General features: G+C 37.1%; 4 protein-coding genes across 6 annotated transcripts; 3 read left to right on the forward strand and 1 right to left on the reverse strand.

Annotated features, from left to right (window-relative positions):
* Positions 1 to 117: 117 nt before the first annotated feature.
* Positions 118 to 12,367, reverse strand: uchl3 (ubiquitin carboxyl-terminal esterase L3 (ubiquitin thiolesterase)). Of its 3 annotated transcripts, none has more exons than XM_056251844.1 (9): positions 12,220 to 12,367; positions 12,049 to 12,060; positions 11,575 to 11,703; positions 2,088 to 2,244; positions 1,877 to 1,962; positions 1,716 to 1,763; positions 567 to 642; positions 342 to 400; positions 118 to 228 (listed from the first exon to the last, which is right to left on the reverse strand). In XM_056251844.1, the coding sequence occupies exons 1-9, from the start codon at positions 12,259 to 12,261 to the stop codon at positions 145 to 147; spliced, it is 693 nt and encodes a 230-aa protein (XP_056107819.1). In that variant the 5' UTR covers positions 12,262 to 12,367; the 3' UTR covers positions 118 to 144. The 3 variants fall into 3 exon arrangements, with proteins under 3 accessions (XP_056107819.1, XP_056107821.1, XP_056107820.1); XM_056251846.1 differs by having other exon boundaries at positions 11,982 to 12,060; positions 12,220 to 12,347; XM_056251845.1 differs by lacking the exon at positions 12,049 to 12,060.
* Positions 12,368 to 12,827: 460 nt separating this feature from the next.
* sgo2 (shugoshin 2) lies at positions 12,828 to 18,680 on the forward strand. The gene is made up of 8 exons (XM_056251848.1): positions 12,828 to 12,997; positions 13,093 to 13,176; positions 13,313 to 13,488; positions 14,838 to 14,915; positions 15,108 to 15,162; positions 15,342 to 17,225; positions 17,373 to 17,478; positions 17,628 to 18,680. Exons 1-8 carry the CDS (start codon positions 12,931 to 12,933, stop codon positions 17,716 to 17,718), a joined length of 2,541 nt encoding a protein of 846 aa, XP_056107823.1. The 5' UTR covers positions 12,828 to 12,930; the 3' UTR covers positions 17,719 to 18,680.
* Positions 18,200 to 23,615, forward strand: LOC130085866 (uncharacterized protein C2orf80-like). Its single transcript, XM_056251849.1, has 9 exons — positions 18,200 to 18,275; positions 18,788 to 18,877; positions 19,026 to 19,107; positions 19,285 to 19,367; positions 19,470 to 19,560; positions 20,198 to 20,275; positions 23,049 to 23,136; positions 23,258 to 23,364; positions 23,514 to 23,615. The coding sequence occupies exons 2-9, from the start codon at positions 18,837 to 18,839 to the stop codon at positions 23,580 to 23,582; spliced, it is 639 nt and encodes a 212-aa protein (XP_056107824.1). The 5' UTR covers positions 18,200 to 18,275; positions 18,788 to 18,836; the 3' UTR covers positions 23,583 to 23,615.
* A 493-nt stretch (positions 23,616 to 24,108) lies between these two features.
* Positions 24,109 to 25,156, forward strand: LOC130085806 (gamma-crystallin M2-like). The gene is given in 4 exon segments (XM_056251760.1): positions 24,109 to 24,140; positions 24,433 to 24,611; positions 24,614 to 24,714; positions 24,881 to 25,156. Coding segments are annotated over 4 exon segments (588 nt in total).
* The last annotated feature ends 1,162 nt before the right edge of the window (positions 25,157 to 26,318 follow it).

The following is a 26,318-nucleotide window of genomic DNA, read 5'->3' on the forward strand; positions in this document are numbered from 1 at the left end:
TCATTTGCCTTGTGGTCAAAACTTTCAACAAACTTTTATTTTAATCAGTCAAAATTTAACCCATACTGTATAAATGCTAAAGTTTTAAAGTATTCAGCACTTCTGAATGATTGGCAGTTTTTCTTTCAGGTAAAATAAGAACATTTATGCTTTGGAAAGAGCCACCACAGTGAAGCGGAGCTCCTGGGGATCACGTGCCATGAACTTCTTGCAGACCTCTGCAGAATCCTGTGGATCAAACACAATTTAAACAATGCCTACGAACAAAAACAAGTTCCACATATACAACCTTGTCAGAGAGAGTCTATACATCTATAGAAAGTCAATGAGAAACATCACACCTCAAGAAATTTGTCGTCTGTGGTTTTCCCATGAACAATTGGAAAAGGTTTACGTCCATCTGAAACACATGAACAAAACATTAACACCTGTAATAATTATGTATAAAAATATGAAGTATATTTCTTTAAATAGGTGTTGATACTGTTAATCTTTACATTTTGTTTGCAGAAGTGACAAGCACCTAAAACAAAATTACAATAATATATTAATTAAAATGTACCTACCCAGTTCATATAAATATCCCTCAACGTTTACAAAGGCAATGAAATGCAAATCCACTTTTTCATCTAAACCTGGAGCCTATAAAGGTGAGCAGAACAAATAAGTTAGCAGGTTAGACTTTTTCTACGACACTGGACTGGAATAGTAACAAGGCATAAAAGCAGAAATGAGATCCAACACAAAGAGAATGCTAAAGGCCTCAGAATCAGAGAAAACAATAAGGTCATTAAGAATTAGGAAAGTCATCTCAGTCCTTTGAAAAGAGGTGAAACCAGATTGGAAGGGGTCTTAAAGGTTATACTGTAGGTGACTGCAGCAAAGATTTTTGGGTGTGCAATTTCAGACGCATTTAAAGTAGGTCTCTTACATGTAAGACAGAAGGAATTTTCAAGTTCAAAGGAACAAAGGCAGAAACAAGATTTATTAAGTGGAAGATGAGGACAGTGATAAGCTGTTATATAAGTTTTTTTTTCTTTCTGGCGATTGCATTTTGGCTTCAAAGATCATAAAAGTTGTGTTTTTGTGGGAAAATTATCTTGGTGGACAAAATGTGCAAGCATCAAACTTTTGTAGATCACAGGGCTTATATTTTGTGCTAATTGTGTAAAAAGTGTGATGCTAACTTCCAGGTTGGCCTACAAAAGTAGGTAATCATTGCAACACTCTACTGTTCCACCCTCGAGCCAGTGGGGAAGTGAATGTTTTTGATCAAAGATTAGAGAGCACATGAATTTTAAAGAAATAAAGGATAAATCATTTACAATAAACATTGCAATATTCCATAAAAAAAAATAAGAATTGTCGATTTTGATTTCATGGTGACTTTAATTTTTGTTTGTCCATATCAGAAAACCCAGATATGCAAAATGTGTTGTGTTAATATATGGGTCCGGAATTTATTATAAGTTAAACAAACAAATGGAGGCTTGGCCTCTTTGTCTCTGTTTTTTTAAAAGAAACAAGGACTAACACTTCAATATTTCCAATATAGTCTGCATTTCAAAATGTCTGCTACTACAACAAAAGAAAAACATAACATGGAACATTCAGCAATGGGATAAAACTTCAAAATGTGTGTACTGTAGATACTTGGTACTGTTTTGAATGCTGTATTAACAACTAATCAACTACTATATTTAGCAAATACCAACCTCTGTTTGTCCTTCCTGAGCGCTTGACTCATGTGTTACTCGGATACTCTGAAATCATAAAAATATCAGAGGCTTGCTGAAAACAGTCAGAAGTTTTTTTAAACTTCCAAAAACAGTTCCAGTTGCAAGCTGATGCACTAAAATACACACTATTTTATCACCTCATCTTTTTCAAGGAAAGCTGCCTTTTCTTCTGGGCTCATCTTTGCAGACTGCAGTAAAAATGCCTTAAGGGGTGAATTCGGCTCTGTAAAAGAAGAATTTCAAGAACATACCATAAACAAATATATTAAACATACAAATAATCTGACTAATAATATACTTTTCAAAATAAGGGAAATCATTCTGAAAATGAGCAACTCATATATTTACCAAACTCCAGATGCCTTCGATTGTTTGCCACGGCATGAATCAGCCCTATTGTACCACAAGCATTGCCGATGGTTTGTTTCATGAAGTACACATCCGAGGACACCTCTTGTCCTTGTGCCTTAATTTTTGCCTCCTCTTCCTGTCTAAAGGTTTCATACTACATTGAGGAAAAGAATTATATTACTAAAAATAAATCTACAGTAAATATCATGTTGTAAAAAATAATAATAAAAAAAGAATGACAAAGATGCTTCATTCTACTGACTGATTATGAATAGTCTTTTCATACGCGAGTAACATTGGTTTAGCTATGTTTCACAGAACTAAGATATGCTGTTGTTATAATGTGAGCTACAGTAACAGGACAGTTTTGAGTGTCATTGGCTGCGTTCACACTTGGCATTAACATGCGACCTGTATCCAGATGTTGTCCACATACACATTGAAAAGAAGTGTGAACACATTTCTGATTGGAATGTTATCCGATCAGCGTGTCCTGGTCCAGACCAGACAGAGGTAGTCGAGGATGCATTGTGATTGGATCTCAGTGTAATGTAAATGCAATCCAGCCATCGTATCTACATTCAGAGAGCGACGTCATAAAGAAATCCCCGCCCAGTCTCCCCACGTGGCCATCAGAAAATAATGGACAGACGCAGTTGACAAGAAATTAAACTTACTTGAACCTTACAATAAACGTCCATCTTTAAAACTGTTTATTTAGACTTACATGATACTGTGTGTGTGTCATTTTCCATCTTATTTGTGCAACATTATCTGAACAAGGCGATCGCCTGTACAATCACAGTCAGTCATGAGATCTCAATGAAGAGCTGCACGCTGCTTTGCCAAAGGAATAATTGGAATACACTTTGTATTTTTTAATGTTTTAAATGTTGTATGTTTTTATTGTTTCAGCATGTTTATTAATCTCCCATTTCTATCAATATAGTCATAACCTTAAACCCTGATGATTGATGATGTGACTTGTTTAACATTATCAACCCAGTTATTTTTGTATGATCAATTCTAGAATTATTCCTTAATCTGGGGTTGTATAGCCTACCCTTGTTTAGTTCTAATGAATGCTCTTTATGTTATGGGTGTTCTTTTATTTCTTTAATACATAGGTGTTCAGATTCTGCCGTTTTCTACATGTTACACATTCAATATAAATGCTTTTCATCATACAAGATTAATGTTGAGAAAATTAAATTGATAGATTGAGTACTCTATTTGTGATCAATTGTACCTTGGTTGAAAAAAAAAAAAAAATCACAAAAATTCACTGCTGTGTGCACTGCCATTGATAGAGGGTAAAGTGAAAGTTGATTAACGCTAAGTCATTTGAAGCTTCTGCCTTTCAAACGAGCCACAGACCTAATTTAAATATTGTGCGAGAAACAGAAATCCAATTGGTTATCCAGATACAGAGGCCACTTAAAGCTGCTGTAGGCAACTTTTGTAAAAAAAATTTTTTTACATATTTGTTACAACTGTCATTATGTCCTGACAGTAGAACACGAGACAGATAATCTGTGAAAAAAAAATCAAGCTCCTCTGGCTCCTCCCAGTGGTCCTATTGCCATTTGCAGAAATACACGCTCCCGGTCAGAAACAACCAATCAGAGCCAGGAGGAATGTCTTAGCAGTGTCAATCACGCTCGTGTACGTGCTGATCACACCCCTCTCTTGCACAGCACAAGCCGTCGTTCAAACTCAAGATTGCCGGCGTGCTGCAGCTGTGCTTATGACGGAGAAACAACCTAAACTGCCAATTCTCGAGTGACACCTGCTCATAAAACAAAGAGGTAAAAGGAAAAAGACCGATGACAATAAACAAGTGAAAAAGAAAGAATTACACAGAGCCCATTGATTCGGTGTCAAAACTCTAGCCGCATAACATGTAGATAAAATGTCACGCACTCTGCTAAGCAACAATTGAAACCTGCTAATTCACTGGCTTGTCATGTTGCTGAAATAATGTACTAGCACACCTTATCTAGCATTATATATCGCTAGAATAATTACTTACATACTGTAACGTTAGTTACCGTTATATTAACGTTATCTTACTAGCTATTTATAACTTATAGAAAGAGTGCAACGTTATAAAGTTACATGTAGGCTATTGCAAAATACATAATGATTTGAGGACCAAGTTTGTAGTCAAAGTATGGGCAGGCCATAGTCAATGTAAAGCATATTGTTGACGTTTAGTCCCTATTAGTGAATGTGCCATATAACTTTTTATCCGCTGTTATCGGTGGCCCTGCTTACTAGCCTGCGCGTTCACGACAGGCTCCGCTGTGGAGGACGAGCTGTGGAGGGAGGGCTGTAGCGCAGCAGAGAGCAAGGGGGTGGGACCTGTAAGTTGTGCTTGTTCAAATTTTCAGGCTAAGTCAACGTTTTCTCAAAACTCCCTACTGCAGCTTTAATGTGAACAAATGTAAACACGCCTTTGTCCTGGTTGGCTAATGATCCAATCTGCTTGATCGGATCACAGTGATCACATGTTAATGGCCTCATGTAAACACAGCCATTGTTTGTCTGAACTCTGAAGATGGTGTGCTGTTGGCGACTAACAACAAACTCTTGCTTGTATATACTGTATACTAATTTTTTGTTCTTCCTTGTTGTTCATTCGTCATCTTCACTTATTTTTTGTGAAGATTTATTTTGCTTCGCTTCAGCTATGATAAAGAGACATCCACTCTTGCATTGTGTACTTGTTATTTAGGGGCGGAGCAATGAAGGGAGGGATGTGTTTGTTTGAGTTGATTTCAAATACCAACAGTGTTTCACAGAAATCATTTAGTGCACCTTTAATACAAATTACTTGTAATAGCTTGCAATTGTCTTATTTCTTCATTTACTCCCTAAGTAACTTTGTTAGATAGTAATGTTAATTAACGTTTGTGCATGTTTGTATGAGAGCCCAGGTTTGTATAACAAATACAATTTGTCACGTTTTGTCATGCTAAAAGCTAACGGCCCAAGTCACTAACACTAATTATATATCCACATAAAGATTAGACAGATTATCGCTTTAAACCAACAAAAAAGGTGCTCAAATCATGAATATCATTAGACATTTGGTACAACAAATTCAGTTATTTTGGGTCATAATAAAGAGAAAAAATTACTAAAAATCATGATGAGACTGCTCAGTTACATTTCATGCAGGTCAAGTCTTTACCAGATTCATATATATACACACACACACATACATTAGAGATGCACCAATGTATCGGCCAACAATCGGTATTGGCCGATAAAAGCAATTATTTTCACTATCGGCCGATTGTTTAAAAACAGCCGATGATCAGTGCCGATTATATCCTGTCAATCAAAAGGGTGTGGTAAAACATACTGCTTTACCTCACTGCAACTCACACTGTGTGTGAAGAGAATCTCTCGTGTTGAATTTAAGGCAAGTTAATGTGACGGTAGGCGCGTTTCCATTACAGATGTGTGCAAAACTTTTGCGATCTTTTCTAAATATCGATAAAAAACTATTGCGAAATGACGGCGTTTCCATTAACCGATGTTATGCGACTAAAACGCAATTTATTCCTCTCGCGATCAGTCATTCCAAAAATCATGGCAACGGACGTCGGTAGGTTTATATATATATCAGAGCCACCGCACTAGACATTATTATTATTAATGGAAGGAGACGTGGCGTGTTATCCAAGCATTAATGGCAAGGAAAGACCCTTATACTGTGAACGGCACATATGAGGTGTTTCTCCCTAATTTCTGCTCCGAGGTCTTGATTGTGGCATTTCTTTGAGGTTTAAAATCCAGTATTCCTGTAATTCTTTTTTATTTTATGAATTTAATAATGAACTCTGTCTCGTATTATGTCCAAACACACCGCGCCTTCTAAGTCAGGTGACTGTAAATGCGCAAAAAACTGTTTCCATTGCAGTTTTGCGAAATATTCCGTTTTGTAATTGCCTGAAAAACCACCTCATGCGAGCGTAAAACTTTTTTGCGATAAACGGGAGTTTTTGCGAAATTGACGTGTTGCCATTTTGCGTATTTTCAATTTGCGCAATTTGAAGGGTAATGGAAACGCGGCTAATAACGCATTAACAGCATAGACAGTAAAATAAATGGACACAGCGACCCCATAGACTTCAACGGAGAAAAGTGAAGTTAATTAGAAGCACTCACTTCCTGATGGCTGAGCGTACTGCGCAGGCTCAAACTGAGCTTGATGACGTAGATGCAGGGGTTAAAGTGAAAAAAAAATCCTGAGCCTGAACTTTGGGTTGGGGTGCGGACGGACTTATCTTCAATGGCACCATTTATTTTCAAGTATTACAGCTGTATCTTGATGGCATCTTTTTATGAATGAAAGCCAGTGTCACTAGTATAGCTAGCTACTGATGTCTCAAATTATTTCCCACAAAATTTTAAACATTAGGCTTCAAAAATTATCAAAACTTTTAATTTAAGTGACCTTGAAACTATCCTCATTAAACCCATAATAAATGTCATATTTACCTGTACCATACAGAAATTGAATAAGGCTATAAAACAGTCCGCACTGCATAAATTATAATATGAAATATAGATTCATCCTTATCAAAGCTACAAGCCTTCTTTAGTCAAGTTCAGTTAGTAATTTTCTCTGTTGCCTCTGTTCTATAGGTTAACTTTACTGACAGACAGAATTAGTGGCTCCTGTCACTTTAAGATCTGTCGCTGCTGACAGGATCTCACGCATCTCATTCTCTCACTACTATTTAATTCCATTTAAGATTTTATTCAACTCATTTAAGACTGTTCTTGTGAGGATATTCGACAAAACGGACATTCTGGCATAAGTGTGTGTGCTATTGTTCGTTCAAGAGCGAAAGAACTCGATACTGGCGCGCGTCTTTCTGTGCGTCGTTTGTGTGTGTGTGTGTCAGGAGGACATTCACTGACAGCGCGTTCTCTTTTGTCTTGTCGCACAGGAATGGTTTAAAGCCTTTGCGTGAATAACCCTAGCTAAAGGATGACAGAAAGAACGGATGGATGCTGCGTTAATTGCGTTAAATATTTAAAAACGTTAAAGCTAGACAAAAATGAATAGCATGCGTTGACAGCACTTGTCATACATTGCTGACAGAAAATACTGCGGTTTGATGTTGACTGGTTTTCATTGTAAGTTAGGCCTACGCAGAATGTTTTTTTAGTCAGCTACACAGAATGTTCTACATTTAATATTTAGCTAACAGTCTGAAGTTACCTATTATCCTGTCCTGAGCTAATTTCCTGAATCAACCAACTCACATCTCCTTTCTTTCTTTTCATCCATGATGACATTAGTCACCTCACCTGTTGTTGTTTCTGGCGTTTCATCACTGACTGTGTCGCAATCTATTTTTTTTTTATCTATGGTCGCAACCGCTATCCCTGCTCAGTAGAACTTTCAGTGAGCTATTTTACACAGGCTCAGTCCTGCTCCTCCGTGGCAATGATGGCGTGCGGTTAAAAATCACAACAAACTAATTTGAAAGTGGCATAGGAAATTACGCCCGTGGGTAAGACATCATCCCCGGGCTTTGAACTTGCGCTTCATGCTTTCACCGACGACGCTAACGTGACGTATGGATCTCAATAACACTGTGTCGCCAGGAGGACCCGCCCTGCTCTGCTTCTGATAGGCTTGTAATGTTAGTTAGAGCTGGGATCCTCTCATATGATTGGTAGGTGAAATCAATTGACTCGAAAATATTAAACCGCATAAGTTCCCAATTTTTTTTTCCCTCACGGCCGCACGCCGGAGATCCGGTGTTGTGCCGAATTTCGACCCCCGCCAAATTATTACCCCCCTAGCATTGGTAGGTTTAGGAATAGTTGTGGGGGAGGGGGTAGGATTAGGGGCGGGGTTGGGATTAGGCAATCAGGTACTGACTTCAACGAGGGGGGTAATAATTTGGCAGGGGGTCGAAATTAGGCACAACACCGGCACGGTGCCGGAATACTTTAAGCCCTGTAGATGTGACGTGAGCAACCGGTCTGACAGTTGTACGTCTTCTAGTAGCTGTGCCAAGAGGAATCTGAATCATTCCCTTCCGAATCTTGCAGAGACGGAGAGCTCTAGTAGGAGCTGTCCATGAGCTAGCAGCAGGAGCAACTTTATGACTCTCCATGTGCTTCTCCCTTGATTTTATGCCTCCACGTCCCCCTGATTGCCTGCGAGCTTCTCCTCCTGTCTATACGGTAATTTCTGTGCGACAGAGAGTCGTGTGTTCGCAATCGTTAGCCTATTTTTACAAAAACTGCTTCTACGGGGCCATAACATAAGATACAAGGTAATGGAGCCTTTTATACATTGTGGTGTTTCTTTAGAAATAAACAATGGGCAAATGGAGACTTTAAACGCCTCAGATTTAACGTTATTCGCTGTCAAAGTTAGGGTTGTCGCGATAACCGCAATATTGCAATACCGCGCTACTGACAGGCCAACCGCAGAGGAATGCAAGTCACCGCAGCAACCGCCAAACCGCGTTTTCTTTTTTCATAAGGCCACCCTTCGTAGTTCGTACCATGTGTATTGAATGTTAAATAAGTTAATAATGATAACAAGACTGTTTATCATGGTGATTTGTACAGAGGCTTCGTGGATTTGGACTTAAGCCTAAACAGACAGTGAATGAGATCGCCTGAGCGCGTGCGATTACCTGCGTCTGTTTTTGAAGTCAAGTCATGTATATTCGTGAAAAGGTTGCCGTTTCCAAGGAAAGCGAAATATTTGTCGTATCATCCTTTTAACGTGTAAGGGTATTTACCATGAATGGCGTCAGCGCTGGTCAGCATTACACAGCGCGAGGAAGCAGTGGGGGGAAAGCAGCGAGTCACGCATTGGTCTCTATTAAGTGAAGCATTGCTTCAGCTTTGCCCAAAAGTGAAGCATTGCTGGCCAGCTGAGCCTTGAAAAGTGGAGCTCAAATTTAAAAAAAATAATTAACGCCTTGTTTCATTACATCTATCATTTAAGGAATTAGCTTTTGAATGAACGGTTTAATGACTCACTCAAAGACAGTCCGTTGGCATAACAATGTAACTGCGCGCTGAGTGACAGTCTTTCAATGCGCAGAGACACTGTTTAGTTTCGGTTACATTGTTTTTTTGTATGCTGACCACACGTATTTATAGCAACAAATAAATATAAATAAATAAATGGCGGTAATACCGCATATCGCGCTATTGAGCCACTCAAAATTACCGCAAGGGAAATTCCTTCACCGCGACAGCCCTAGTCAAAGTGACGCCAAAATGAATGGGAGTCAATGGAATGCTAACAGCAGGTGAAGGCTTGCTAGCCAATGGCAGCCCCCAGGTTAGCTTCAGTTTCCGGCTGATGGATTACCCCCTTGATTAACAGCTAAAAACAGCTACATAAAAGCAGACTCTATTTGACCCTATGAATCACCCGTAGTTCAAGCCAGGGGTGCCAGATCAGCAGTTTTTCCCTATACTAACCTCTTAACGCCGCCGGCAGGCCCATTTGCCATTGCATGTTTAAAACAATAATATCTTAGTAAAAACCTAAAGTAATATTGCCAAACTATATATCATTTGAAAGCTTAAAATCTCTAGTTTTCATTTTTGGTGGCTGTTATCTAAAATAAATTACAGAGGAGCAGTAATTTATCAATTTGCAACAAGAATATTTCATATTCATTAGGAGTATTTAGGCCTTTATTTTGAAATAACAATAAACATGAAAAATCATGAAAGATTGGTAGAAACCTCAGTTTGTTTTCATGCCATGAGTTCAAAAGATAACACCAATTCCATTTTATGAGAAAAAAAGGTCTGAAAATGTTTTAAATATAAAGAAAAATGTATGGATTCTCGATTTGTGATGCGGCTGCGAGCTATAACCCTATAACGTAGTCTTTTTATGCATTTATTAGAGGTTGAACTCAAATCAAACACTGCCAACCACCCATACTACTTCTGAATAGGATGTCTACTTCATTAATTGTATGAAAATTATGGAAATACATGGTTCAGATCACTCAAAACATATATGAAAATGGAGGCGCCCTTATATGGGCAGTAATGGAGTCTGGTGTTCACCTAGTGAAAAAGTTTGGTACTGCGCCCGAATAAAATCTTACTGAAAGCTCATTTTTTGAGATATCAACCTAAAATTTGGAATACAACTTGTTCAGATTTTTGTCTTTAATTTTCTTGCAGTTTTAGAGTAAAATATATTTTGTAATATATATATTTTATATAAAATATTAATAATTATATTTTTACATTACACAATTTCATAAACTCAAACTTATATAACTTTTTTTCTGTTTCATTTTTAATAATTTCTAGACTTCTACAATAATCTGGAAAATGTCTTCTTTAAAACAAGACCAGCCATAGGTCTATATTCCAAAGCATTCCTGAATTACAACCATTTAAGTTTGGATAGTGATTTTTATGTCTATGCAAAAAAAAGGGGGGTGACAGTTAACAGGCTAAACATTATTTGTAGCGCGCCTCTCACCCAATCGCAAATAACTCAGTGCTTTGTTACTTCTAAAAAGAAACTAAGTGTCATCTTTCAAATTCTGTCCCTTTTATCACGAAATTCAAACAATAAATGGCGTTTTGACGCTCCTAAATGTGACGTGACGGATCGCTGTAGCGCCTCAGTTCAAGCAGCAGCGCGAGTCTATTTTTCCAATTTAAAACAAATTATATCTAGAAAAACATGCATAAATATCAGAAGGTACGTTGAAAGTTACAGTACAACTTACTGAAATCCGTTTCATGTCTCATGTAATCACTCAATCAGTGTTTCAACCGTGGAAAAATGTCAATAAAACTTGCTTGTGAAACTTGAAACTTGCTTGTGAACTATAAATTAATGTTGCATTTTCCTCATGAAAGTCATCCGTTTGTTAGTTAGCTTTAAAAAAAAACTAAAGAGGAGATTATTTACTGTTAATTATATATGCATGTTTGAATAAATTTGCCATGAAGACAAGTGCTTATGAAAACTACCTTATATGTGTAACTGAGTTGTAAACATTTCAGCTTTTGTTTGAGTGTAAATATTATATCTGGAAATAAATAGCAGTTGAATATAATAGCTCTGTTGTTAATTTTAACCTCTAATATTATAGTGTACCAAATGAGAAGGTTCTCTGTATAGTTTGCAGCATTATTTGGGAGAGATTTTTTATCCATAAGAAAAAACAAACTCGGTATTGGCTGAGAAATGTCATATCAGTGCATCTCTAACATACATACATACATATACATACATATATATATATATATATATATATATATATATATATATATATATATATATATATATATATATATATATATATAAAAAGGGAAAGAGTTGATGCCAGAAACAACCATATCCAGTTTCATGTCCACCATCATTTACAAACAGACAACTAACTATAAACACAGAGCTTGTTTACGGACATGGAGTCTATATGAGTGTAAAGTACAGTCATACCTTCTCTGTTATAGGGAAGAGCAAAAGTACAGCGCACACAGGCCTTGGCACCAAACTGAGAACTTCGGGCTCCAGACCGTACACATCCCCAAACTGCCAGGTGGGTACCAAGCCAAGCTGCCGTAAAAACTTAACAAAAGTATAACACAACACGTAGATTAAATACAAATCATATAAGACTAGTAAAGGGATTTGAAGTGTATGAACATAGACACCAAAGGGCCTACACAATCCAAAAGCATTTCTATTTAAACATATGAATAATAAACTAATGTGGAACATAAAATACATTTTACATTAGTACAAATGCAATAAAGTTACAAACAATATACCAAGCGCAGTATTATTGATAAACATAATAAATCAAAGTTGATAATTAGCTTTATCACAAGCGTGCTTTAATAAACCTGATTCATTCATTTGGCACAAGTTTTGAATCCTAGACACACCCAGATAGTCGAGACATCTACTCACTTGGTTCATAACCTGTAAAGCAGACACAGAACACAAAACAGTATCATATAAAATATGATGTAAAAGACATAAGTTGCAGCTTACCGTTCCAGCTAAAATGAACCCACGAACGATAAAAAATTAACGTTAAATGACCGGCGAAGGACCGTTTGATCGGGGAGAAATTCATACCTCTGGGTTAGCTTCCAGTGGTAACCAGCGTTGGCCCTCCATCTCAGATTAAGCCCCGTCTGATATCCTAAATAAAAAAAAGATGATATTGCTTCCACGAGCAATGGTGTGGTGTGAACGCTTTGACAGCTGAGGAGGAAGTTCAATGGAATATGTGCGCACGCGCGTGTAAGTATGTGAATTCAGCGACTGGCCATTCAGGCTTAAATTCCAAAATAAAAGTCACAGTTACCATGGAAACGATCTTTTATATTAGGGACAAATGTGCCTTTATGCGGCATCATTCGTGTTGTAGTATCACGAAGATGTTTGATAGTCTCACCACGCTTACATGCACATCAGTTTTCTATTAAAGTCGATATTGTGGTTAAACCTTTATTCTGAAATCTTCTCTTTTTGTGCTTTGTAATGATCTAATCCTTTACTTGCTTCTTCTTCTTCTTTCATAAGGCTACTCTAGTTTTATGTTAGTGATATTATGACATTTTTCAGGTCCGTCAGAAGTTTTGGTTAGCTGGTTAGTTCCTGTGATGTTGTAGGCTGTCACGCAACAGATTTAGTCCAGTGGGTGGCGGTATTTACTCAACAGTTGATTATAAACGCTATTAACCGCGAGCGAAGAAGAATTTTAAGATTCCGCGGCAATGTTTGGTTTTAAATTTGTATAAACCGGTTTAATTGGTATGCGCAGTATTTGTTATCCGAATAGAAATGCATTATAACAAGAATAAAGATAAACCACATCAAGCCTCGAGTTTGTCGTCTTCTTTTATTGCTGGTGAGTAACGTTAACGTTAGTCAGAATATAGCATCATATTCTTAACGGCTGTGTTTTATTACGACATTGTATAATCAGTCATGTCTTTTCTACAGCCCCCAATGATAAAAAGGAAAACATACGACTGGGCAAGCAGACGGCGTCTGTATACGCAGCCAAGATAAAGACGAAAATACACAGTAAGAAATAAGTTACTCAGAAATGCCAAACAGGGTAATCTGTTTGCAGTTGGCTAAGTTACTTGTGCTCTTTTATAAGTTGACCGATGACCATAACTTTTATTATGGCAATGAAGATATTAATAATGTTTTCCAGATACCTCATCATTCTTCAAGTTCTCTTTGAAAAGCAACAACAAGGCTCTGGCCCTGGCTCTGGTTGCCCAGAAGAAGAAGAGCAGGGAGCTGGAGGAAGAGGTGGTGCGGCTGAGGAAAGATGCGCAGACCACTAATTTCGATCTTGCTTATCAGCGTCATAAAAGCAAACAATTGGTGAGACTGTTAGATTGGAGTCTGGTTATATAGAATTTAATTATTCTGGCACGAAGGTTTGTTTTTGTAGGTTAGTTTCTAAAGTTAGGCACAAAGTCTCTCTAAGACTCGTATATCATATTGAGCTTGTACTGGACTTTAAAAACACTTTAAAGAACATGCATAACTTAATATTTTTATTTGTATTATTATTATTTTTTTACAATAGATGTAGTTAAAGCTGCTGTCCGTAATTTTTTTAAGTTAAAAATAATCCAAAAGAATTAAATAAAAAAAAACATATTCTGCCAGTGGTCAAAACTATCTGCTTGCCATAGCTAGATTCAAAACGGTTAGCTTGTAATAATGATTTTAATTCCAGTGGTACTGGTGGGTTTCCGCGGGAAATTCAAGCATGTCTTTGCGTCATTCCGTCACACCCGTACACATAAAGAAGGAGTTTCGGCTAGCCGGCTATACTGCGCGTGACGAGATGTTTAGATGTATAGGCTTTTCTCGCAGCACTTTACATAATTAAACTTATGGCATCCAGAAAGATCCAAACAACAATCATCAGTGTCAACTGGAGATTCAGCAGTTATAAAACCCAAAAGACTTCGTACTTCGGATTTAAGGTGGCTAGAGAAAGAGAAAGAAACCGTCTCATGCGAACACAAGGATTTAAACATCGGCGGGGCTTTTGAAAAGTGCGTGAACTCCGTGTTTTGAAGGGGTTCAAAACGGAAGAAGAGACGGCTTTTTTCTGCTGAACAAGTAAGACATTTCAATAGTTCAATCGTGTAACAGTACGTTTTCTTAATTCACACAGTTATGGAGTTTCCTTTGTTGTGCCTTTCTCGTTTTGCTATTATGGAGAATATGAATTCTGAACTACACAGGTAACCATAAAACACATTAAATTTAACATTAGTCACGCAATGCTGATGTCGTTAACATGAACAATTTGAGAACAAAGTAGGCTATAATTTGCACGGTTGCTGAAAATCTCGTTGATTAAATCTAACGAAGCTTATCATGTCGAATGCTTTTTCCCCCTTAGTTGGTCAGAACAAAAATGGATTTTACTTACTTGTTCAGAAGACATTTTCTTATGAAAAGTCTTATGTTGGTCAAACTTTCAAAAAGTGAATCTGTGATTCTGTATGACAGTATCCACACAGCGCGGTGACTGACAGCACCACTCGCCTCAAAGCACTGTGTTCATCCGCGCTGTTTCATGCCGATTTACAACCCACGTAAAGATGATAATTCCGCGAATCACTGCAGTTACAGATTTCGAACAGAGAGATGGCGACAAAGAGGAAAAGCTACGGACTGCAGCTTTAATGTAGTTTCTTTTCTTTCCCTAGTTTTCCATTATACGAGAGTTTTATGACTCTTCTCTTAACTGGATGACAAAGGCTGTTGACATTTTTTGTAATGATGAGGTAAGCTGTCAATATAATTTTCTAATAATTAAGTTATATGGCTAATTTTCTTGTTGTTAATAATAATCAGAATGACATGAATTATTATTATTTTAAAGACTTCAGCCAAGCTTTGTTGATTGTTCACAAATAGCTAATTGTTAAATTATTATTGTTGTTCATTAATAATAATAATAAATATTATTTTTAAAGGTTCCAGACAGTATGGACACTGAACACAACACCAGTAAAGGAATGAGAACACAGTGTAAGCTGTTCATTATATACAAGTTCCCTTAAGAATGTCAGTCAAGGTTAATTTAGAAAATATATTCAAGTTTGAATGTTTGGCACTGTTCGAAAAGCTATACATTTTCAATGTATCTTGATGCAATATATCTTGATGCTGTTATTTAAATTCTAATTAGCTATTTATTTATTTTTCAGACCAAATGTTTGAAATGGAAAAAGAGGTTGAGAATTTGCCAGAGAGACCGTTGTGTCCACAGCAGGGCAATGTTGCGTCTGTACCAGTGGATACAGCTATGGTTAAAGAGCCTACAGCCTGTGATGTTCTCAGCCAAGAGAGAAACAGTCCAGCACAGCAAAACACTCTATATGACTCTGAAATGGAGATGACTGTTAATGACACTGCTGCTGAAATTGTAACAGTTGACACAAATGCAAGAAGAACCTCTACAGAAGAACATCAGGAAAAGAAGGATTTGTGTCATCCAGGAGAAGATCGTGAGCATGTATCTGCAGAGGAAGACTTACCAATTGAATTTAGTAGGTCAGATTATACATCAGCTGTGCCAAAAGAGTTGACCACTGTGACACAGCAGTGCTCTCCCACTGTTCAGAACGAGGTGGTGAATGAGCATGAAACGGAATCAATAACTGCACGCAGGAAGACTCACGTCACCTCTCGTTGCACTAAAAGTAGCAGGCGCACATGTAAACGGAAAGAACCAAACCCTGATCCAAGGAAAATGTACCTTATCTCCCAAGATCCTTCTAATGACATTTTTAATGATTGTTTCAGTGATCTTGAGCTTCAGAATTCTGAAAAAAGAAAGACAATTTCTTCAGATGGAAATATTTCAAGTAAAGCTGCTCAAAACAAAGCAAAAGAGTCTCATGCTACCCAGGAACCTAGGAGAACATTTATAGTTCTAGATGAGCTAAGACCTCAGAAGAGCAGGAGGACCAAAGTCTCATCCCTTATGATGGATCACAGTACATCGGATGTGCATGAAACTGTTGAGTCTGCTGGTACTGATGTGCATGCAAGTGAGAGTGCAGTTCAAGTTAAAAAACATAAAAACAAAACTCTGGCACAAAAAAACAGAGGAACATTTGTGATACAGCAAAGTCAATCATTCAACAGTCCAGAAGGATCACAGGAGGTAGCACCAGGAACCCAAATGACAGCTCAAGATATTGGTTTAGATACTATTGCACTACAGCACAAGGAGCCTGAGCATGTTTCTTATGAGATATTGAAGGAAAACACCTATCATCCAGAATGTACACAAGATGTGCATATCAGCCCTGTACAGGAAGCCTCTGAATTTCCATCATCAGTTCCCGGTAAAGCTAAGAAACACAGAAAAGAGGGGGCAAATAAAATAAAAAAATGGAATGCTGCAGGAAAAGAAAAATCCAAAGCATTAACAAAGAAACAAAACAGTTGTGCTGTGAGTATGGATAAAAATGTGTCGACTGAAAGGCAAGATGTGATTGATCTTCAGAATGGAGCAGGATACAGGTCTTTGTCTAATACTTTACAACTACCAAGGAAATCTCATTGCTCAGAGGAGGACCTCAGGGATGAACATAATGCAGAAACTCCTGAAATGCGCTGCCCTTCCTCTGTTGACAAGCTTGATCAGGCTGACCATATCAATATGGATGCTCTTAACATAGATCTGGACCAAACCAACAAAGCTCATGAGAGCAGGTGCAGGAAAACGTATGTAATTTCATCTTCTCATGAATCTCTAAATAAAGAAATGACTGACCTTGGTGCTTCCAGCAGAACATCATCTTCTGAACATCATCTTCTCACAAATGAAACGGATGATGTTTCACCTGTCATGAACTCAAGCATGTTTATCATAGACAAATATAATGCGACTTCAGACCGTTTCAGTGAACACACAAAAGACCTTCAGCTCACAGAGGAGAGGCCTCCATGGGAGACCATAGATGGTTACGCTGAAATGCTCTCAGTCGAAAGCTCTGCCCACAGCCCTCAACCAGAGGCCCGCTCTCAAACTATGAACATTTACCAGGACCAGGACTCAGAATTGAGGCACCAAGCTCCAGGTAATCCTTATGTGTTGGTCTAAATGCTTAGTCAGTTATTGTATTTTGCAAGGTGAATCAAATAATGCATTTATTTTTTCCCCCTTTTTTCATTTCACATATTTGTCTTATATTTGTTTGTATTTTATGTTTTTATTCTGTGAACAGAAGATAGCAGGGTTATGAAGAGTCTAACAAATACAGACGTTAACTCTTTAGGCAGAACACGAAGAAGAGAAGCACCAGTCTCCTACAAAGAGCCAACTCTCAATTGGTGAGAATAATATAATGATCCATATATACATATATATATACATACATCAAATATAATATGATTTATTTCTGCCTTGATACAGAATCTGTAATAATTTTGGATAACTTTTGTATTTTCTTTCATTGATTTATTTATATATTTGTTTGCAGCAAAATGAGGCGTGGGGACAAATACTCTGATACAAAATTCTTAAACTCTCCGGTGTTCAAAGATAAGAAGAAGAAGAAGAAACAAACTTAGGAGTGAATTTCCCATTGATTGATTTCAGTCTTTTATTTAATTTTAATTTTTGTTATTTTGTTTTATTTACTTTTTTATGCAATTAAAATGTTTAATGGATTGATCTTAAAGTAAGCATTTTAATGACAGCTGTCAATTAGCCTTCAGATCTCAGCATAGTTTCATTCTTGTGCATTTAGGCAATTTCGTTTGAATTTTAAATGATATTTATTTCTGTGGTTAATAAAGAGAACGTGCTCTATTTGCTGTTTATCATTAACTTGATTCTGCTTTCCAACCCTAAGTTGTGTTCCTACTGATCATATGGAAGTAATCTCCAATCTCTTTCCTAACTCATATACATGAACGTTGTATCTGTGTTATGTAACCGAGCACTGGCCGACAGTGTTAAAGTGATTAAAGGACTGAATGAATTATTTAGAGGACTGTTCACATGAGAGGACTACGATTCTGAGATCGAGTAGGGGTGTCTGTTCAACCAGTTTATACTGTCTGAAAGCAGATGGAAGCTTCTGATATAGGCATCTTATTATGCTATCAGGAAGTGTTAGTTTGAGGTAAGTTTAGGTGTTTTCTTAGTTTACAACAATTTGTATGTGTTTTTTGTATGTATCAGTCTTTTTGTGTCAAGGCATAAGTAGATGCATTACATTAAAATGTAATTGATTTATATTCATGGACTGTTCTTATTTCATTAGACATTAGTAACTTGTTGGATCAACCCACTGTTTTTGTACATTGTAGTCTTATCAGATGCCCCAGGTAACCTAACACAAGTCTGTTAGATACTCTGTCAAATTTTCGTCTCACTTTTCCTGTTCATTGGAAGCCAAAGTTTGCAGTTTGCTTCCTGTGTTTAGTGTTGCCCCTGGCAGAGGATTAAGTACTATTTGATTCTTGTAAAGCATTTTGTACTGTTGGTTTTAAAAGTGCTTTATAAATAAAGATTATTATTATTAATATTATAGGTAAAGTTTAACTCATGTTTTTTTTTTTTTAAAACCTATAATGCTTATTTTTGAAATTTCCTAGCATTACTTTTATAATAGAATTTCAACTATTTTTCCAGACTGAATTTTGGCATAAAGAATTAAGTGTCTCAACTGAGGGTATACAACATGGAGGCCAAGCGATTGAAGAGGGATGTTAAAACTTTGCTGTAAGTAGTGTGAAATAAATTCACTAAAGTGTATCAGGATAAATAGGATAATAAATTTACTTATGCAGGGAAGGACACACATAGAACAAATCGTAAAACTTTTAACTGTTGCTGAAAATGTCTGTATATATATTTTAACATCTTTTAGTGGTGAATATATTGGACAGCGACTCAGAGAAAATGGTTTTGATCCAAAAGGGAAAAGCACTTTTACAATGTTAGATGATTTGGTAAGTGGTCAATATTAAAACATCCGTTTAATTTCAAAGGTTATATTGTCCTATTGAGATGAAAATTTAGTTGTGAGTTGATGTTTTTATGTTATAATCATAAATGTTTTGGAAAAAAAAAAACTAGATTCAACTAGCTTTGGGCTTGTATTGCTAAATATGCATCTTTACACATAGGCCCATTATGATTTGGCTATAAGTGTGGCTTTGTGGAGGCGCAATAACGATGATGAGAAGAATTTAGTTGAGAACAACTACATGTGAGTAATTTATATAACTGAAATTTGTGTATGTTTAATAGTTTAATGCTATTTTTGCAGTGTTTGCATACAATCACATTTGACCATGCCATATCTTTGTAGAGGAATTGGAAGTTTACGACATATCAGCCAGTACCCTAATCGTCTGGAAAGAGAAGCAATGATTCTTTCTTGCTTTGCTGGAATGCTTCTGGTAAGGTTCAGAAGAGAGTATAATTTGCCGGTTGCTATGTAATTCTAAAGCTGACAAAATAATAAATAAATATACAAATAAATGTAAAAAACAAAAGTAATTAAAATAGCTCGACAAATATTTTCAAGTGGTTTCCCTAAATTCAACTGAAAATGCTTGGTTTGCAATGGAGGTTGAATTCTTTCTATTACAACTATAATTGTGTTTTTTCATTTATTTATTTATACATTTAATTATTTTCACATTTATTTTTTCATTTATTTGAGGTAAAACGCCCCCCTCATTAGCATACAGACAGACCAGAGCTCAGACTGGCAGTGCTGAAGTTTTGAGGCCACAGTGACACCTTGTGGTGTGGCCATAGACTGTGACCAAATGGTCCGCAAATAAATAAATTTAGATATAAATAGATATATAAATGTAAATAAATAAATGAATAAATAAATACATTTGGAAAAAAATATTATTATAAATAAATAAGGAAATAAAAGTATATATATATATATACAGTATATATATATATATATTATTTTTTTTTTACATGTCTATGTATATTTATTTATGTATTTATTTATTCCATAGGTTTTCAACAGCAATTCTGTTTTTGACAAGTTGTATCATGTCCTCTCATTTTCAGAACAGCTTACCTATAGAAGACATTCTGTCTCTGTACAGTTGCAAACCATCTGCATCTTACCCTCATAATCACAATAAGGTATTAGATATTATTTATTATTTGAGAGTGTGTTTGTCACAAAAGTGAGCAGATGTCATGCAGGATAAAAGTGGGAGGGATATACATGGGGGCTTATACTATGAAGCCAGTTTAGGTGGCTAGCCAGGTATGTTTCAGTTTAGTTGGTGCCAACACTGGGTTTTAGGCACAATGAAAGTGGTTTGGCTTTTAGCTGTGTTCATCGCCATAGTGACTTACGCTCCACGGCTAACCTGCTCTGGGGCAACTTATGCTCCAGGTAAGAGATTTTAAACCAAAATCGGAACAAAATCAGCTGTGAGCAGAATCCCCTGTTTCTATACTCCAAATTAAAGGTCAATAGATAGCAAATTATTTTTAAAGAAAAAATCATCTGGCTTTTAGCAATGCTTGTTTATAATAATAATATTGTATGATTTAGATATTATTTATGTAATTACCAGTATTATACCCATTCATTACACATGTACAATTTTAGTTGAACAACTATTATTATGCCCTTAGTTTAAATGATTAACTTAAACATATAAAGGTAAAATAAATAAGCTTTAGAATCAACAGATAAACTTCACAACTTTTACTTGCATTGATATAGCAAGATTTTTTCTTTTAGTTGTCCTTTCATAGACAGCTCTTTTCTTCTTGCTGTGCAAATTTGTTTAAATGCGTAATATTTTTCAATCTCGTAATTTTCAGAAGAGAGAAGTGAATCGCAGTTTCACTATTCCACAGCATGTGATTGGCTGTTCTCTAGCGGTCACAGCTAAACTCCTAAACTCAGGATCAAAGCCTGAGTTGACAGAGAAAGTTGATGATCAGCATCATGGTACCAACAAAGCCTGATTGGATTGGTTTGGTTTTGTCAACTCAAAACTAAACCTGTAACCCTGGGTTTGTTCAACTACCATCATGGTACGGTCCCATGATCTGTAAATAGAAAGCCTTTAATTGTTGTTTAGTCTGTCATTTAGTCTGTCATTTCACATTATACTTCTCAACCAGGAGGTCAGGACCCACTAGAGGGCCTCAACAAACATAAAAGAGGTCTGCAGGATGACTTTAAATTAACCATTTTTATTTATTTATAGTTGTATGTATTAATCTAACTGCATTACTAAAAATGTAATACAAACTAAATAAAAACAGAAATAGTAATGATAAAAAAAAACAATAATATATGTTTTTTTCCTCAATAACTTTTCTTGATAAATATAGGCCTATAGTTCTTGACACTTCTGAAATTACCAACTGAAACATTATTAAAAAATATATATACACTCACCGGCCACTTTATTAGGTACCCCATGCTAGTAACGGGTTGGACCCCCTTTTGCCTTCAGAACTGCCTCAATTCTTCGTGGCATAGATTCAACAAGGTGCTGGAAGCATTCCTCAGGGAGTTTGGTCCATATTGACATGATGGCATCACACAGTTGCCGCAGATTTGTCGGCTGCACATCCATGATGCGAATCTCCCGTTCCACCACATCCCAAAGATGCTCTATTGGGTTGAGATCTGGTGACTGTGGAGGCCATTTTAGTACAGTGAACTCATTGTCATGTTCAAGAAACCAATTTGAAATGATTAGAGCTTTGTGACATGGTGGAAGTAGCCATCAGAGGATGGGTACATGGTGGCCATAAAGGGATGGACATGGTCAGAAACAATGCTCAGGTAGGCCGTGGCATTTAAACGATGCCCAATTGGCACTAAGGGGCCTAAAGTGTGCCAGGAAAACATCCCCCACACCATTACACCACCACCACCAGCCTGCACAGTGGTAACAAGGCATGATGGTTCCATGTTCTCATTCTGTTTACGCCAAATTCTGACTCTAACATCTGAATGTCTCAACAGAAATCGAGACTCATCAGACCAGGCAACATTTTTCCAGTCTTCAACTGTTCAATTTTGGTGAGCTCTTGCAAATTGTAGCCTCTTTTTCCTATTTGTAGTGGAGATGAGTGGTACCCGGTGGAGTCTTCTGCTGTTGTAGCCCATCCGCCTCAAGGTTGTGCGTGTTGTGGCTTCACAAATGCTTTGCTGCATACCTCGGTTGTAACGAGTGGTTATTTCAGTCACTGTTGCCCTTCTATCAGCTCGAACCAGTCTGGCCATTCTCCTCTGACCTCTGGCATCAACAAGGCATTTCCGCCCACAGAACTGCCGCTCACTGGATGTTTTTTCTTTTTCGGACCATTCTCTGTAAACCCTAGAGATGGTTGTGCGTGAAAATCCCAGTAGATTAGCAGTTTCTGAAATACTCAGACCAGCCCTTCTGGCACCAACAATCATGCCACGTTCAAAGTCACTCAAATCAACTTTCTTCCCCATACTGATGCTTGGTTTGAACTGCAGGAGATTGTCTTGACCATGTCTACATGCCTAAATGCACTGAGTTGCCGCCATGTGATTGGCTGCTTAGAAATTAAGTGTTAACGAGCAGTTGGACAGGTGTACCTAATAAAGTGGCCGGTGAGTGTATATCAGTTTATGTTAATAAAAAAAGCTTGAAAACGAGCAGCCTTGTCATAATGACAGCAGAAATACCAAAATCAATATTTTATCATACAGTATATGGAGGGCCTTCAAATTGAGACAGGTTGAGAGCCGCTACTTTATACCGTACAGACATAAAGTACATCATGAAAAGCTATTCCAGAATCCCTCTTTAATTGCTTTAACTGAAGAGTTTTTATGTCATAAAATTTCATTTTAGAAAATGAGAAAAAGCATAGTTTTAAATTAATTTGAATGTCTTTTCCTCAACAGGGCAACATTGTTCACCCATTCTCCCTCTCTTATCATCCATTTGCTATGCTTAGTTCATTCAAAGCAGTAGAGCGCTCAAGAAAACACAGTATGTGACCTTTTACATATTTTAATAAAAACATTGTTAATGCATAAATTGAAAGTGATCACTAAAAATAGAACAAAAGGTTTTGTTGATTGTTAATCATTGCCTTTTGTCTCTTTACCAGCCCAGGCGCTGAAACGCTGGATCAAAGAACACAGTAAACAGAAAGTCTCTGGAGTAACAGAGACACTGGAGTCCTCCTCCTCTTCCAGCTCCTCATTTAGTGTGAGTGTAAGTCTGCTTTTTCTCAGATACATTCTACCACAATCTGTTATAACACTCAGTAAAAAAAACAATGCACTCATAAAGTTGAAAATTACTGCCATCATGTGCTCAGATTATGTACTGTAATTGTTGCACCTGTCTTTTGACAAAAACAGGACAGTGAGGACTCTTTAAAAGATGAAACCGGTCACTATGAGGGCTCACAAGAATCTCTGCAGGACTGAAAACAGCAGCTGTCCAACAAGCAAATATTCATTTGCATGGTTTATTATACACATTTACCATCCTTGCAGGTGTTTCCTGGTTTGTCTTTATTGTTAAAATTGTGGTTATTTCCCAAGACTTTGCTCACAGCCAGGGAATAATAAAAAGAGGAGATTCATTTAGAGTAATCTATTTTATAAATACCAAGATGACTTATTTACTGACTTTCTTAATATATGTCCAATGTTTTCACACAGTATCTTTTAGAAATGGAAAGTGTGTATAATTATTTTCCCCATGCATTCTCATTTTATAGTACATGTGAATGAAGATGCAATGTTAAATGCACTAATCAATAAAGTTCTTGAACTACTTCTTAACTCAGTAACACGTGGTACATTGCAGATGTATTTCATTCTGTTGGTGCATTCCATGTCATAAGCAATAATTCCATCTCATAAAGAATCTCATTAGCGCCTGGATCAAAACAGAGGAGGGCAGCTGAGTTCAGTAATTTGCCAGGTAGGAATTTTGATTTGATGAATCATGGCTTTTAAATCTATGGATAGGATTAAGAGGTAAGCACCACCATCAGAATGTCAAATCCCAGTCATTGAGAGGACAAATAAAGTTTGATCCACCATGTTGATGGAGGTTTATAAAGCAGACCTCATGCCCATAGTTTGTTTGACTGTTTCTCTTGTGTAGGACTGTTTCCTGAGGTTCACATCATAATGAGTAAGGTAAATGAGACGGTCAAAGACTTTTGCATTTTTTCGAGGAAACTTTAGCTTTGCATTTGACTATGAACAATTGTTAGCCAAATCCTTCTTATACTTAACTGTACTATGACTATGAACATAACAACAGAACCAATACAGTTGTGTGTATTGGTTTAATCGCTTTCTTGCAGATTATTTTTTACGAGGACAGAAACTTCCAGGGTCGCTCCTATGATTGTGGCACAGACTGCCCAGACATGCACCCTCATTTCAGTCGATGCAACTCTATCAGAGTGGAGGGTGGCTGCTGGGTCCTGTATGAAAGACCTGACTAGGTTTCCAGTATGTGCTAACCAGGGGAGAGTATCCTGAATATCAGCGCTGGATGGGCTACAATGACACTATTCGCTCATGCCGTACATTTTCCAATGTGAGTAATATGCATGTTTACGATTATTATTCTATCTTTGTAGTTTCCTGTTCTGAAACGTTCTCAGCACCCACAGTGTGTAAGCCTCTTGTTGTATTTTGTGTTGTTGTACACATTAACACGGCACACATTCAAACTCTTGACTTTAACTATTTGAAACTTGCAGAAAAGTGGTGGATCCTACCGCATAAGGATCTACGATCGGCCAGATTTCCAAGGCCAGATGATGGAATTCAGTGATGACTGCAGGTCCATCCATGAAAGCTTCCAGTGCCGCAGCATTCACTCTTGCAATGTCATGGAGGGATACTGGACCCTCTATGAGCACCCCAGTTTTCGAGGCCGTCAGTATTTCATGCCACCCGGCGAGTACCGCAAGTTCAGCGACTGGGGTGCCATGTGTGCCACCATTGGCTCCTTCCGCAAAATCACTGACTTTTAAAGTCCACATTATTAAAATAATTGTGCCTTTACTTGACTTGTCAATAAAATGTCACCAATCCATATGCTTTGCATTGTATTCGTGCTGCAGATGTGTCATTCACACTCAAGTTGATTATTACCAGCTATTACAGCTGTCCATGATCAAACGTATATAGACTATAGATTTTCTGTGGGGGATGCTTTAATTCCTAAAAGAGAAGAGGGCTACACTTTATTTTGATGGTCCACTTTAGACATTCTAGTAAATGAAAGCTTTAGTGTAAGTTCTGCCAGGAAGACTAAATTGTTACGTCACTTATTACCTATTACCAGGATGGTCCCTTCCCATACCTCCCAGGGGGTTGGCTGCGCCCCTGCCTTCGTCTTCAGGCAGGAAATGCAGATTCCGTACCCTCGGATTGCGAGCTACGGACGGGGCCTACGCCAAAGAACTTTATATCACAATACTTGCTTGCTGGGCTGTTAATAAATGCTTGTTATGTTATTTTGCCTCCCGAGTCTTTCTGGTACAACTATAAATAACTTCTCAACTACATGTCAACTAACTCTCATCAGAGTATTAGTAGACTGGGTTAGGTGTTAGGGTCTGGGTAAGTAAAATAATTTGACATGTAGTTACAAAGTTACTTATTATCAGTAGAATGTCTGTTGGGGGGGCCATCAAAATTTAGTGTTAGCAAATATTAAGCAGACAGTCTACTAATACTCTAATGAGAGTTAGTTGACATATAGTTGCAAAGTTACTTCTAGTTAGTAGAATGTCTAAAGTAGACCATCGGGGGAAAAACGTGTTCCCAAGATTAGTATTTCTTTATGTTTACCAATGTAAATTATTTAGAAATAATAAGGCATTCTAATCAATGTAAATTGATGGCACTTTTGCTTTTGGAATCAAGCAAGTTATACGTTATATATTATAACGACTGTATTGTAATGATAAACTAAATGTCACTACTGGCTAGCACGTAGATCATACCATGCTGGTAACATTATTAGTCATTGACAATTATTTTGATGAAGTAGCCATCCTACACTGGCACGGTACTGCAAAACATTAATTGGTCCAATGCATTAGTTAGTGAGATGAATAATGGCAATGGGACTGTCATTGACATCAAACTGTACATGGATTTTTTTTTTAACAGATACCCTCATGAAAC

Source organism: Rhinichthys klamathensis, unplaced genomic scaffold, assembly GCF_029890125.1.
Source record: "Rhinichthys klamathensis goyatoka isolate OS25496 unplaced genomic scaffold, OSU_Roscu_1.1 h1tg000090l_1, whole genome shotgun sequence".
In the NCBI taxonomy this organism is placed as follows: Eukaryota; Metazoa; Chordata; class Actinopteri; order Cypriniformes; family Leuciscidae; genus Rhinichthys; species Rhinichthys klamathensis.

What these genes read in the sequence shown, in the direction of transcription:
- sgo2 (XM_056251848.1), top strand. Translation starts at nt 12,931, where the DNA reads ATGCATTATAACAAGAATAAAGATAAACCACATCAAGCCTCGAGTTTG. An exon ending in GTCGTCTTCTTTTATTGCTG is followed by an intron (nt 12,998 to 13,092) that starts GTGAGTAACGTT and finishes TCTTTTCTACAG; the next exon opens with CCCCCAATGATAAAAAGGAA. An exon ending in ACATTTTTTGTAATGATGAG is followed by an intron (nt 14,916 to 15,107) that starts GTAAGCTGTCAA and finishes TTATTTTTAAAG; the next exon opens with GTTCCAGACAGTATGGACAC.
- LOC130085866 (XM_056251849.1), top strand. Translation starts at nt 18,837, where the DNA reads ATGGAGGCCAAGCGATTGAAGAGGGATGTTAAAACTTTGCT. An exon ending in TTAGTTGAGAACAACTACAT is followed by an intron (nt 19,368 to 19,469) that starts GTGAGTAATTTA and finishes ATATCTTTGTAG; the next exon opens with AGGAATTGGAAGTTTACGAC. An exon ending in GCTTTGCTGGAATGCTTCTG is followed by an intron (nt 19,561 to 20,197) that starts GTAAGGTTCAGA and finishes TCTCATTTTCAG; the next exon opens with AACAGCTTACCTATAGAAGA.
- uchl3 (XM_056251844.1), bottom strand. Translation starts at nt 12,261, where the DNA reads ATGGAGGGCCAACGCTGGTTACCACTGGAAGCTAACCCAGAG. An exon ending in TCGAAGGCATCTGGAGTTTG is followed by an intron (nt 1,963 to 2,087) that starts GTAAATATATGA and finishes CTTCTTTTACAG; the next exon opens with AGCCGAATTCACCCCTTAAG. An exon ending in CTCAGGAAGGACAAACAGAG is followed by an intron (nt 643 to 1,715) that starts GTTGGTATTTGC and finishes TCACCTTTATAG; the next exon opens with GCTCCAGGTTTAGATGAAAA.